Below are 14019 nucleotides of genomic sequence, written 5' to 3' on the forward strand. Positions count from 1 at the left end.
CTCCCGCTTGGGCGGGGGGTTGGACTAGATAACCTATAAGATCCCTTCCAACTCTGATTATCTGTTATCTGTGCCAATATGACATGCCTAATAAATCTATACTTTAAGGAACCCTGGCTTGGGCTGTTACTTGGAACCCTAACACAATCATTTTGTCTGAAATGGTCTAGAGTCTCCTGCTTGCAAAGAAGGTTGGGCTAGAAGACCTCCAAAGTCCCTTCCAACTCTGTTATATTGTTATGACGCTTTGATAAATGGGTTGGCCAGAAGAAACGGTAAGTGAATCCCCAATTAAACATTCCAGTTGCCATTATTTTTTACGTTCTCAGCAAAACAGAGAAGCACAGGGGTGGGGGAAATAGCTTCCCACAAACCTATGCCAGGACTGACATTTTGCAAACAACATGACACACACACTCCCTGAGAGGCTTCTTAAGCAAAGCCCACTAAAATGAATAAACATGCGGTGTCGGTCGCCTTAATTCCACAGGAATGTTTCAGGAACACCCCAGGAAGCCTTTTTGCTCCGTGGCAAAGAAGAGTTGTAAATTCCACCCAGTCAGAACCCCTGACACATATTCAGACAGCACACACATTGTGATAGAAAACACATTTTCTCAGCAAGCAATGATTGCAGCCTGAATGTTGGAGCTATGGAGAAAAGCAGGTTTTCGCCTCATGAGGAGAAATGTTAAGCCTGCAAAGAAAATATCCATTTATTTGGATGGCAAAGTAGAGTTTAAAAAAAGAGAGAGAGAGAGAGGAATCCATTGGCTGAGATTAAGGCATTGTTTTTATTTTTATTCAGTCCCGCAAAATATACAAACATTACATTTCATGCATTAGCAAATATACACAACAATTGACGAAAATTGGTGGATCTAGACTTTAAGACTTGTGGACTTCAACTCCCAGAATTCCCTAGCCAGCCCTGATCTAGACAGATAGATGCTAATAAAACGGAATGGGACCAAAATGCATCGGATTCAAAATGGTTGCCATGGCAGCATGATCGAAGCCCCACCCCTTTGTACTGCTATCTTAATCCTCACCCCAGTCAATCAATGCCATTCAAGGCAACTATCCTAAGTAAAGGTAGTTCTTGACTTACAACAGTTCATTTAGCGACCGTTACAACGGCACTGAAAAAAGTGACATGTGGCCATTTTCCACACTTATGACTGCTGAAGCATCCCCATGATCCTGTGATCAAAATTAAGATGCTTGGCCACTGATTCATATTTATGACCGTTGCTGTCATGCCCCTGGTGGAGACTGACTCTGAGGGAGAGGAGGAACAGCCGACAGGGAGTGGAAGTGTGGCTCTGGAGGTTGTGGAGGAGGCTGAGGAAGGGCAAAGGCCAGCTGGGCAGTCAGAGGAGGACCCAGGCCCATCCCCTCTCCATCCTAGGGCACGTAGGGAGGAGAGGATAAGGGAGAGAAATGGTCTACTTGGGAGGAGAGGCCCTTGGTCCTCTTCATGGACTGCAGCTGTGACAACTGAATAAGAGTGTGGACCTACATACTGGCGAACGCTGGAAACAAAGCGTGTAAATATCTCTAGTTTATAATTCCTTTCTGAAAGCTGGATTTGAAACTGGTTAGGTCTGTCGGGTTGGATATAAATGCCCCTAAGCCTCTTTTCACAAAAAAAAACAGTTCTCACCAAAACCTGCAGCAAATCTGGCCCCAAAGAAGATAAATTGGGACTTTTTCTTTCAGAAAACAGAAGCGTATAACCCATGTTTAAAAGCACACAACTGGGAGGGGGGAGACACCAATTTTTTTCAACTCCCTCCTGATACATTTATTGTGTCACCTCTACTCTACTCAAAACCTGTTTTTGGATTTTTTAAAAATAATACTTTTAATGAAGCGATCAGTCCATTTTCTTTGCTATGCTTGATCATCCTCAGCATCATTTAATGGCCCCATAATCCTTTGCGGGGTAGAGTCTGCGCAACTGAATGGAGTGGTTTACTGGCCAGATACACTCCCTGTCACCACTGTGGAGTTTTGTTCAGCAGATATATTCTCAGTGTGCCCAGACAGAAAAATATCTGCTTCTACCTAGGATCGAACTCACAACCTCCTGATTGTGAGGTGAGAGCTCCATCCGCTAGGCCACTGCACCACTCCCTTTGCTAAGCTTGATGATGATTTGCAAGTGGATCGAATCTTTGTTCCCATTTATCTTTGGATTTCTCAATAGTTTGGAGGATTTGGAGACTGAAGCTTTTAATCTCCCTGGAAAGTTACACTAATTGTTGGGGCGCGAAATTTAAGTTGTAGCGAACCAGGTACCCATCGTTGTAGACATACAGCCTCCGATCTATAGGGCTGTAGTTGATGCTCTGAATGGTTTCCAGCACTTTATCTAGAATAATGCTTAGTTTCCCTTCTTCCCCAGTGCTGGTATCAAAGGAGTAAAATATCTCTTCTTTCCTAGTGTTGAGAGGCCTGGTAGCATAGAGCACCCCACATATAATAAAAGCATTAGAGACCGCGGGCTTATATTGCTTTGTTTGCCATGTGTTAATCACATTTAGAGATGTTTCATTAATCCTGCTAATGACAATGTTACCTTGACTGGCTTCGGTGGAGTAAATCACCCACAACCCACTCTCATCCACGGCAAAATCTATGTCTTGCCAAGCTACCCCTGCGTAGGAGAACCGATTGTTAGAAACAGCATTTGGAAGAGTCTTCCTCAACTCCAGCTTATTGGTGGCCAAATCTATCTTACCCATATCTCTTGAGCCATGTACATTATAGTACATATAATTATTATACATAGCCGTTCCACTGCCTTCACCGTACAGAACTTGGTATTGCCTGGAGTATCTGAAGAGCAATAAGTCATCGTAGGAATCGTGGAGTCGATAATATTCCAGGTATCTTCCATCGGTGTTTAGAGGTGCAACCCAATACATCTGTTTTCCAGGGTTAAGAGGAGAGGAATATGTTCCCCAGGCGCCATATTTGTAGGAAAACCCTCTCCAATTCAGCTGGATCACGTAGGGTTGACTGATGTTCATAATTGGGCCATGACCACAGTTTCCTATAATCAAGAAGAAGAAAAAAAATAGAATGTTTATACATGGGAGATTACAAACAAATTCATGTGTCCAGAATATTTGACATTCCCTGTAGCTATCTATGCGTAAGCGTCAGATTGAAAATCAGGCTTGTCAGATGCTACATCTTTTATATCCTGCTCTACAGAGTGGAGAGTGTTGGTCTCTGACAAAAAGCCACTGAAAACATTTGAAATGTGGATTTACAGGCGCCTGTTACATATAAATTGGGTTGACAAAATCAGAAATAAGGAGGTGATAAGCCGCCTGGGAAAGCTAAGGGAAATCATCAAAACCATAAAAGAGTGAAAGTTAGAATATTTTAGATATCTGATGGGACACCTGGAAATATATGGCATACTTGAATTAATCCTCCAAGGAAAGATTGAAGGCAAACGAGGTTCAGGTAGAAGAAGAACATTATGGCTTCAAAATCTAAGGGACTGGTTTGGACAAAATTCAGCAGCACTTTTTTGTGCAGCTGTTGATAAAATTAGGATTGCCACCATGGTCACCAATGTCCAGTGATGTGTCAGGATTCTGGCAGTTACTCCAATTAAATCATCTTTTGACAACTATAAAATGCGTATACAAAATGTTTTATGAAAATGTTTTATGAGTTGACATGATGATTGACATGATGATTATGGCAGAAGAACAAGAAGTAGCTACCTATGGTTGCAAAAGTTGGACCTTCAAAACAGAAAACGAGAAGAAAATTGATTCATTTGAGCTGTAATGATGGAGAAGGTTCCGACGAGTTCCTTGGGCCACAAAGTTGACTAACAAACAGACACATCACTGGAAGAATAACATCATGAAACTGTGTCACACTTACTTTGGCCATGTGATGTAGGGGAATTTACTGGAGACCACAATTACGGTTGGAAGAGTCAGCAATAAAAAGAAACCAGGCCACCAAAGAAGACTTGATGAAAATTCTTTAATTTCACAACCTATAGATAGATTGAACCCTAGTTTCAAATGGGAAAATGTGACCATCCTAGACCAGGCCAAGTCCAAAAATGCCAGGGAATTTCTAGAAGTCTGGCACTCTGACAAATCAGCCATTGGTAGACACATAGACATGAACAACATATACAGCCGGGGTGGACTGCTACCGGTTTGCAAAGGTTCAGATGAACCGATTGTTAATTTTATAGCCAGTTTAGCGAACCAGCAAATCTCACCCCTGCCTGGCCCCGCCCACCCTGCCTTGCCCCTCCCAGGAGTCCCAGCATGGCCCGTTTTGAATCGCAGGTAAGTGCAAGGCCTGTGTGAAGGCTCAGGGAGGGCAAAAAATGGAATTTCCGGAAGGTCAGAAACAGGACCATTTCCTGCCTCCAGAGAACCTCCAGAACCCAGGGAGCCTGGTTTCACCCTCCCAGAGGCTCAAAGAAAGCCTCCAAAGCCCAGGGAGGGTGAAAAACTGGCCTCCCGGAAGTTCCAGAAGGCAGAAAATGGGCCAGTTTTCAGCCTCTGGAGCCTCTGGAGCCCAGGGAGGCCATTTTTGCCATCTCAGAGGCTCGAGGAAAGCCTCCGGATCCCGGGGAGAGTGAAAATGGCTGTCCCGTGGCTTGCTTTCATTTCCTGGGCCAGGGTGGTGCAGGAGGTCAACTAGGCCATGCCCACCCAGCAACCAGGCAGAGAACCAGCTGCTAAATTTTTTTGAAGCCTACCCCTAATCTGCAGACTATGCAAAAGAGACCATCAACCAGCCAGAACACAATGGCACAGAACAATTACAAGAAGTAGTGCAAGATTGGAAGTCATGGAGAGACCCAGCCCATAGAATTGCCAAGGGTTAGACACAACTGAATGGATAAGATCATCATCATCATTTTCGCCAAAGCTTCCATCTAATCTTGTGCCATTTATTAACGGTTTTTCTCCAATGTACCATCACTTCTCTCGCTGTGATTTTCCCCTGTAAACTTACAAAAGGACTTTTTTCTTTTTACTTCCAAAATCTTGAATTTTTTTTAGGCATGCAAAGTCCATAGTGGACAGAACAGAGATATAAATTAGATGGTAGGCATGGTGTTTTTCCTCTACTCCTAACTTGTGGGGTTCTGAGAATTTATTTGATTTTTTTTAAGAAAAACTCTATTGACTATCATAGAACATGTCTGTGTTTCCCTGCCTAAGGAGAGATTTTTAGCAAAAGAAGCTTCACTGCCTTTTAAAAAGATGTGAAGACCACATGCAGTCCAGGGTCACAACATATCTACCTGTGAGGTGTCTTACCTGTTGATCAGTTAGGTTGCAATAGATCTAAAGGAAAGCTACTTCAAGGTGAGGTTTGTAATAAATTAATAATGCCAAGCAAAACAGATGAGAAGAGTGGGCTCAGAAAGACAATCGCAAAGACATTGGATGTAGTTCCAACTGTTGGGGTGAATGCAGAAATGAAGCTATCATAATGGTCTCTCTTGTGTTGTCTCAATGAATCCAGGGATGAACCTATCATAATGGTCTCTCTTGTCTTGTCTCATGAATCCTAGGATGAAGCGATTATAATGGTCTCTCTTGTCTTGTGTCAGTGAATCTGGGGATGAAGCTATCGTAATGGTTTTTCTTGTCTTCTCTCAATACATCCAATGCATCTCATCTTGCATTATAATGGCAGCCAAAAACAGAGAAACCCTGACATTGATTTTGTCTGCTGGAACTACAGCAAGAAGCACAGGAATTGTCTGACTTTACACTGGTGTGATATCCAATAAATGAGCGCCTTTGATGCTTATAAGAAGCACCATGTCCAAAACTGTCAATTTATATCTCAGAGGCTTCCTACCATGTTTCTCATATAATAAGGCCGGATCTTTTTTTTTTTTTTTTTTTAAGCCCTGAAAAAATGGCTAGGCCATCTTTTCGGGGGTGACTTAATTTTTCCCACCCTTGCATCTTTAGGCGGGTGGGCGGGCGGCGATGGCTTGGATGTTGACCTCGGCGTTTGGTGGGGCACTTCGTATCGGGGTCAACGCAGGCGGCACCATATCCGGGTGTGCAACAAAAGTACTTCCTAACAGCAAGCCCCACCCCCCACCCCCATTTTGCATATTTTAATATAAGGCTTAATTTGGGGGGAGGGGCTTAATTTCATTACATGCCTATAAAACATGCTGGGACTTCCTATTGGGGGCGGCCGTATTGTTGGAGAAACAAGGTAGTTTGTGGATCTATTGCAGTTAAGAAATAGACCTGAGGTATCTTTTTTTATATATTGATCAGAATTCACCTTTGGGAACGATGAGAGTCAAATGTGTATTCTCTGTTGAGTGCTTTTATAATAAGCAATTGAACTGTGATTCATTTCATTCTCCTCTCTCTCTCTACAATTGGCATGCACTACAGTATTCTGCATAGCAGGTGAGGGAAATCAAGAAAGGTTTGATATGTAAAAAAGCATCCATGAATTATAAAGGAATTAGCTCTAGGCTTTTCTTCAGTTTCGGTAGCTATCTGTGGCATGCAATGTTTGTAACAGATATTTATCTCAGTTTTATAAGTTGAATAACCTCGCAATCAATAAAGATCCATGCCCGGATCACAAGACAAGATAGAAAGACCCCCGCCTGGATTAGAGGACAAAGGAAAGTATACGATGCCAACAAAAGAGGGAAAGAATTGAAATGGAAAGGGGCGGGTCGCAGGGAGAGGACAACTGACAGCAGGTGGACCAAGGCAGTCATAGAATGGATCCCACTTGATCAAAAGCACCCACGGGAGAGACCTAAAACAAGATGGAGAGAGGACAACAGCAAGGATGGCGTGCCGAATTGGCAAACTAAAGCTCAGGACCATATGGGTTGGGAACATGCAGAAGAGGCCTTCATCCTGCAATGGATAGACAATGGCAAGGAGGAGGAGGAGAAGAAAGAAGAAGAGGAAGAGGAGGAGGAGGAGAAAGAGGAACAGGAGGAGGAGGAGGAGGAGGAGAGGAAACAATGGAAGTAACACACACAAACACACACACACACACACACACAGGGAGGAGAGAGGGAGGGAGGGAGGCAGGGAGAGAGAGAGAGAGAATACCTAAGGGCAGGACAAGAAGCAACGGATGGAAACTAATCAAGGAGAGAAGCAACCTAGTAGTAAGGAGACATTTCCTGACAGTTAGAACAATTAACCAGTGGAACAACTTGCCTCCAGAAGTTGTAAATGCTCCAACACTGGAAGTTTTCAAGAAGAGATTAGACAACCGTTTGTCTCGCATGCACTAAGGTCCCCTGGTGTTCAGCAGGAGGTTGGACTTAGGAAACCTCCAAGGTCCCTTCCAACTCAAGTTATTTTGTAAGGAGGAGTTGGAAGAGGAGAAGGAGAATCAAAGAGAAAGGGAAAGAAAAAAGGAGGAGGAAGAGGATAGGTTGAAACCCAAATATAAATACAAAATTCACGGGGAGAGGGGGTGGAATGTGGGTAAGGATTTAATGTCTGTTGGTTAATTTCCCCAAAGATGCTTTTTTTCTCATCCAAGAAGCTTCTTCATTTCAGAACTGAAGAAGCTTCTTGGAGGAGAAGTGAAACACCTTCGAAAAAAAAGACAGTTGCAGCGTCCCAGCATCCCATGACCCACCTCTGTGACTTTCTGACCAGCGAAGTCAACGGGGAGTCCAGATTCACACCACAATTTTGTAACTAACTTTAAAAAAAAACCTGCAGCCGTTCACTTAACCACTGGAGCAAGAAATGTCATAAAATGTGAGCAAGCTCACTTAACAACTGTCTGGCTTAGCGAGAGAAAATTTGGGGCTCAATTGTAAGATGAAAATTACCTGTTTTCCTCCAAAATAAGGACCTACCCCAAAAATAAGTCCTAGCTTGATTTTTACATGTGTGCCCAATACAAGCTGTGTCGTCCCCCCACAAAAAAGCCCTAATTAAAACCCTGTCAACTCTAGGATGCATGGGTAAAAATTAAGCTAGGGTGGGAATAGGGGGTGGAACTGCCCTACGACTTACCTTTGGACAGTTGTAGCCAGGTCTCGCACACCCCGACACCTGCCTTGTTGGCCCATTTCTTCTGCAGCCAGCAAGGCTGGCAAGGATTTCCAGAAGGCCTCTGGAGCTGAGAACAAAGCTCTGGATCGATCCAGAGCTCTATTTATCAACTGCAAAGGCCTTCAGGAAAGCCTTGTCGGCCACAAGAGAAGTTCTTGAAGGCCTCTGACAGCGAAAAGGAAGCCAGGGGTGATGCACACAAGTGAGGTGAGTCAGTGTACAACTTCCCCTGAAAATAAGACCTAATGCTTTTTTGGTGGCCAAAAATACTGTATATAAGACAGGGTCTTATTTTGGGGGGATACACAGTAGTAATGTAAAAGAATTAGGGTTGCCTAGTAAATTCATGGGTGAGAGAGACTCGAACAGGGATCTTCCAAATTCATATTCCTCACACTTCTGAATCGCTATGTAATCAACATTAGCTTTTGGCATACATACCTTTCTGAATATACCTCCATCAGCACAATAAAAAAGCCAATACAGATTACAGTCATTTTATGAGCCAGGTTTATGGCTAAATGCCTTGAAGCTTACCAGCTTTTAAATCAATAGCAGCCTTTCAGACAGCCGAGATATAAGGTAATATTGCCGCCATAATTTATAGTTTGTCCTTAACTGTCAACACATTGACTGAATTAATATTCCTAAATCAGGAACGTTCTTTTCAAATTAAAGGCTTATTAATGACTTGCATAAATCTGAAAATATACTTAAAAGGAAACACCTGTATCCTGCTGTTAAGGTAAAAAAGAAAATGTCACAGCCAGTCACATAGATTTAGTCTGGCACAATTTTTCATGTCACTAAGCTAAGCGTTGGCTTGGCTTCGGTTTAATAATTCATGCCTTGTTTCATAAATTTATATATATAATCTACTTAGCCATGAGATTTTTTTATTACATTAAAGTAACAAGAATTCTTTTTTTTTAAAGTGATCTCACACCTAAATACTTCTGGATGATTTTTTTAAAAAATTATGGAATAATCCATGAATGATTAAAGCAATAAATTTATTTGATTTAGTATCAGGCACGGTGTAAGTTTTAATATCTAATGTAGACTTTCCTTTCATTAACAGAAGTAATAATACTTTAGGAAACAGCCTTTATCCTAAATGGAAAAAGAATATGCTAGTCAGGGGAAGCCACTATTTCCTGTACAGGTTTTAAAGTTTGGATGATGATTAATTTTGTTAAATGTAAGCCTAATGAAGTGGACACAGTGGCTCAGTGGCTAAGACACTGAGCTTGTCGATTAGAAAGGTCGGCAGTTTGGCGGTTCGAATCCCTAGCACCGAGTAATGGAGTGAGCTCCCGTTACTTGTCCCAGCTTCTGCCAACCTAGCAGTTCGAAAGCATGTAAAAATGCAAGTCGAAAAATAGGGACCCCTTTGGGGGGAAGGTAACAGCATTCCGTGTGCCTTGGGAATTTAATCATGCCGGCCACATGACCATGAAGATGTCTTCGGACAGTGTTGGCTCTTTTGGCTTTGTAATGGAAATGACCACTGCTCTCTAGAGCCAGAAACGACTAGCACATATGTGCGAGGGGAACCTTTACCTTTAATGAAGTGAAACTTCAGGTTGAGGAATTCAATAAAAGCACCAATTCAATAGGAAATAGCGAAATGACATGAATGCCAACAGTTCTCATTTCTTTTCACTCTTCAATTTTCTGTTTATTGTAACCAGCGTGTTGATGTCCACCCTGCTGTAGCTCAAAATCCAAATACAAGATAGCTCAAATGCTGACCCAGAAATATTGGGAAAGTTTCATGCACAAGAGTCAATAACCAAGAACTGAACCTCCACCGCATAAATCAAGAATGTTCCCTAAATATGTAGACTTCACTATCCATGTTTTTACGCATTGTTAACCCAGAGTAGATATATCAGTATGCAGAAAAAGATGAGTATGGCTCATAGTTTGTGTTATGTCCTGAGGACTCTAGGAGTTTTCACTCAGGTCCACTCACTTCGTGTGGGCGTTATTCCCCCATTCCCATTGGTTGGTTCTCTCCAGCAGCCAGCTATAAAAGCAGGCTGCGGGGTCCAACCAGTTGCTGATCGCTGCGAGCCAGTTCCAGGCGTGGCAAGCACGGTCAGCCCTTTATTATTTAATAAAGTATTGTTGCACTCATGCTCTGGTTCAGCCTCTCATTGCTCAAACTTAACACTGGCGACGAAGGTGGGATGGCTACCAGAAGCACCATGCAACCGCTGAGTCACTAGCCACCGACCCGCAGCCCAGAGAGAGCGATCAGCTGGCGATAAGGGAAACGCTGATCCGCAGCCAGAGAGAGCGGTCAGCCAACAAAACGAGCGATCAAAAAGAGCAAACGCTGATCCGCAGCCAGAGAAAGCGGTCTGGTTCAAAAAGTTAGAAGCGTCTGTAGCCGCTTGTTAGCCCCGCCACAGGAAAGTGAAGCGCTGCGAGCCGCAGCCGCTCTGATTTGGCGCAAATTCAAACGGGTGTCATTTGAATTTCGAGCCAGTAGGAGACACAGCACAGCGCTGTAGGAAGTCACTAACGCCCATTTTGGCGCGAATCGAGACACCTCCAACGGCTAACAGCCAACGTGGTAACCCAGAGAGAGAAAGAGAGGGTAGCAAAAAACCTCTCCAGAGCTGATATCACTAGTAACCCACGAGCGCCCGTTGTCCCAGAGAGATTTTTTCCGCAGGTAGCCCAGCCGTTCCAGCACCATGAGTTCCAACCCAGTATTCCCGGCGTTTAAACCAGACGAAGAGAAGTGGGAATCGTATAAGAACCGCTTCAATAATTACATCGATGCGGTCGGCCTGGCGGATGCGGGAGAGCATCGGAAAAATCCTATTTCCTAATCTACTGCGGAGCCACCGTTTACGATACCGCCGCAGCACTCGTGGCGCCGAGAGAGTTGAAAAACGTTCCGTGGTCCGAGTTGCTTGAGATCCTCACTAACCACTACGCTCCCAGGCCTTCACAAATCGCCAGGAGGTTCACGTTCCGTATGAGGAAGCAATCGAGTAAGGAGACCATCAATCAATATATGGCCGCCCTCAGAACAGCAGCCCTGCACTGCGGGTTTGGAACATACCTGGAGGACATGCTCCTCGATCGATTAGTTTGTGGGGTCAAGGATCTCAACCTACAGAGGCGCCTGCTAGCAAAAAGACCTCAACCTCGCGCAAGCGGTCGAGGAGGCCCTAGCAGCCGAGCTAGCAACGAACTCAGCCACCGAAATTCAGGGCCCAAGTGCCAAGCTGGCATCGTTCCCAGTCCATTCCGAAGAGGTGGAAGCGGAGGAAACCCACAACGATGAAAACGCGTCCACCGCCTCGCCAACAACAGACGGTCGCAGGTAGGGCCAAACAAGAATACACCGGTCCACCCAAGCACATCACGCTGTGCCTAGCCTGTGGGGGATTGCATCAAAGGGCCACCTGCAAGTTTAAAGGAGCCACTTGCAACAACTGCCATAAGAGGGGCACATCGCGAGAGTCTGCCAAGCCCCCAAAGCGCTGCACACAGACCCCGTCCTCGCACTCGGGACCACAGAGGCAAGTATTAAACTGTCGCACGCACCGCCTTGCCAGGCGTACTTGCCACACTGTTAGTAAAATTTCTCTCTCCGTTTCCCTAGAAGGTAAACCGTGCCACATGGAGGTTGACACAGGGTCAGCGCTCTCAATAATCTCGTGGAACACCCTCAAGAGACTCCACCACAGCCTATCTACTACCCGGCTTCAGAGATGCCAGTTCGGTCTGAAGGACTACCAGGGGAAGGCCATTCCCGTGATCGGCAGAGGCAAGTTCTTTGTCAGTTTTAGAGCTTTTAAAGGCCACCTACCTCTAGTGGTAGTTAACGGCAATCTACCCACCTTATTGGGGCTCGATTGGTTTCCCCACCTCGGCCTAGGGCTAACAGGAGTCCATGCTGTCTCAACCTCAGACACTGACTCCTTATTCGCTGACTACGCAGATGTGTTCAGCGAGGAGCTGGGGTGTTATAATGGAACCCCCATCTCGTTCACCGTTGACCCCCAGGCAGTCCCAATCAGATTAAAACCACGTAGAGTTCCATTTGCTATTCGACCAAAACTAGACGCTGAATTGGATAAACTACTAAAACAAGGGGTCATTGAGCCAACAGATTTCGCCAAGTGGGAGACGCCCATTGTCACACCCTTAAAAAGATGGTAGCCTGAGAATTTGCTCGGACTACAAGACAACAATCAATAAATATTTACAAGTTAGCGCCTACCCTGTGCCCGTCATTCAGCACTTATTACACACATTCGAGCCGGGCAGTATTTTTGCTAAATTGGACATGTCTCAAGCGTATCAGCAGTTCCCTGTTGATAACCAAACAGCGGAACTTCAGACCATCGTCACTCACAGGGGTGCCTTCCGATGCAAGCGTCTCCAATTTGGCGTAAGTGTTGCCCGGTATTTTTCAATCCCTCATGGAGCGGATTTTACAGGGCCTCCTGGTGTAGTACCCTACTTCGACGACATCTTGGTCTCGGCCAGGGACAGACCCCAACTCTTCCAGAGAGTGCGAGCAGTGTTAGAGAGGTTCAGACAGCATGGCCTCAAGTTAAAAAAAGAAAAATGCGCCATTGCCACTAGACAGGTGGACTTTCTGGGTTATAAAATTGACGCCTCTGGCATTCACCCCCTGGAGTCCAAGGTTAGGGCAATCCACGAAGCCCGCACACCAACCTCCAAAACGGAGCTACAAGCTTTCTTGGGGCTGCTGAACTTTTATGCATCCTTCTTGCCCCATAAAGCCTCAGTAGCCGAACCCCTACACAGATTACTAGACAAAAAGTCACCGTGGCACTGGGGGCACAAAGAAGACCAGGCATTTAACGCCGTCAAATCACTACTTACGTCAGAGGCAGTGCTCATCCAATTCGACCCCAACCTTCCTTTAGTACTGGCAGCAGACGCATCCCTTTTGGAATTGGGGCGGTCCTTAGTCACAGACTCCCCAACGGCGCCGAGGCCCCCATCGCCTTTTTCTCCAGGACACTCTCGGCCACGGAGCGAAATTACAGCCAGATAGACAAGGAAGCCCTAGCAGCTGTTGCGGCCGTGAAAAAGTTTCACGAATTCCTTTTGGCCACTTCTTGAACTGGTCACCGACCATAAGCCCCTCCTGGGCCTACTGGCCGGCGACAAACAGACCCCTCAAGTCCTTTCCCCTAGAATGACAAGGTGGACACTTTTCCTAGCGGCCTACTCATACAAACTTATTCACCGCCCGGGCAAAACTCTATCCCACGCCGACGCTCTCAGTCGCTGCCCCTTACCCGCTCCGGCTGAAGACCCAGCTCCTGTCAACGCCATTTTCGAGATCACCCAGTTGGACCTGCCCATCACCGCCCTTGACATCGCCGCTAAAACCAAGGCAGACCAAACGCCGCCCAGGTGCTCGACTGGGTGAGGAGGTGGCCGGGAGGCAACGTTGATAACAAATTCGCACCCTTTAAGACTCGCATGCAGGAGCTGTCCAGTTTGCAGGGTTGTCTACTGTGGGGCACTCGAGTGGTCATTCCGACCTCGCTGCGCACCCGAGTCCTGGAGGCGTTGCACGAGGGACACCCCGGCATCGTGAGAATGAAGGCATTAGCACGCAGCTACGTGTGGTGGCCGGGTCTAGACGAGGACATTGTCAATTGGGTAAGTTCCTGCAGCATTTGCCAGGAATCCCATCCTGCTCCCCGTCGCCACCCCTACCAGATGGAGAGCGCCAGCGCCCTTGGTCTAGAATACATATCGATCTGGCCGGCCCGTGCATGGAAAGATGTTCCTAGTGGTCGTGGACGCTTATTCCAAATGGATAGACGTGGCACAGCTATCCACGACCACCACACTAGCAATCACCAACGTGTTAACGCGCCTGTTAGTTACACATGGACTACCCGACTCCATTGTCTCCGAT

The 14019-nt window shown here is 45.6% G+C and overlaps 1 protein-coding gene across 1 annotated transcript in view; it reads right to left on the reverse strand.

The window, feature by feature from the left end:
* Positions 1–1865: 1865 nt before the first annotated feature.
* OLFM4 (olfactomedin 4) overlaps positions 1866–14019 on the reverse strand; it is a 46029-nt gene continuing 33875 nt past the window's right edge. The window contains exon 6 of the mRNA XM_026705331.2: positions 1866–3061. Coding sequence (XP_026561116.2) covers positions 2256–3061 — 806 coding nt within the window. The 3' untranslated portion in view covers positions 1866–2255. The remainder of the gene's footprint in view (positions 3062–14019) is intronic.

The sequence above is a fragment of the Pseudonaja textilis genome, chromosome 8, assembly GCF_049901715.1.
Source record: "Pseudonaja textilis isolate UNSWEBS1 chromosome 8, rPseTex1.2, whole genome shotgun sequence".
NCBI classification, from domain to species: Eukaryota; Metazoa; Chordata; class Lepidosauria; order Squamata; family Elapidae; genus Pseudonaja; species Pseudonaja textilis.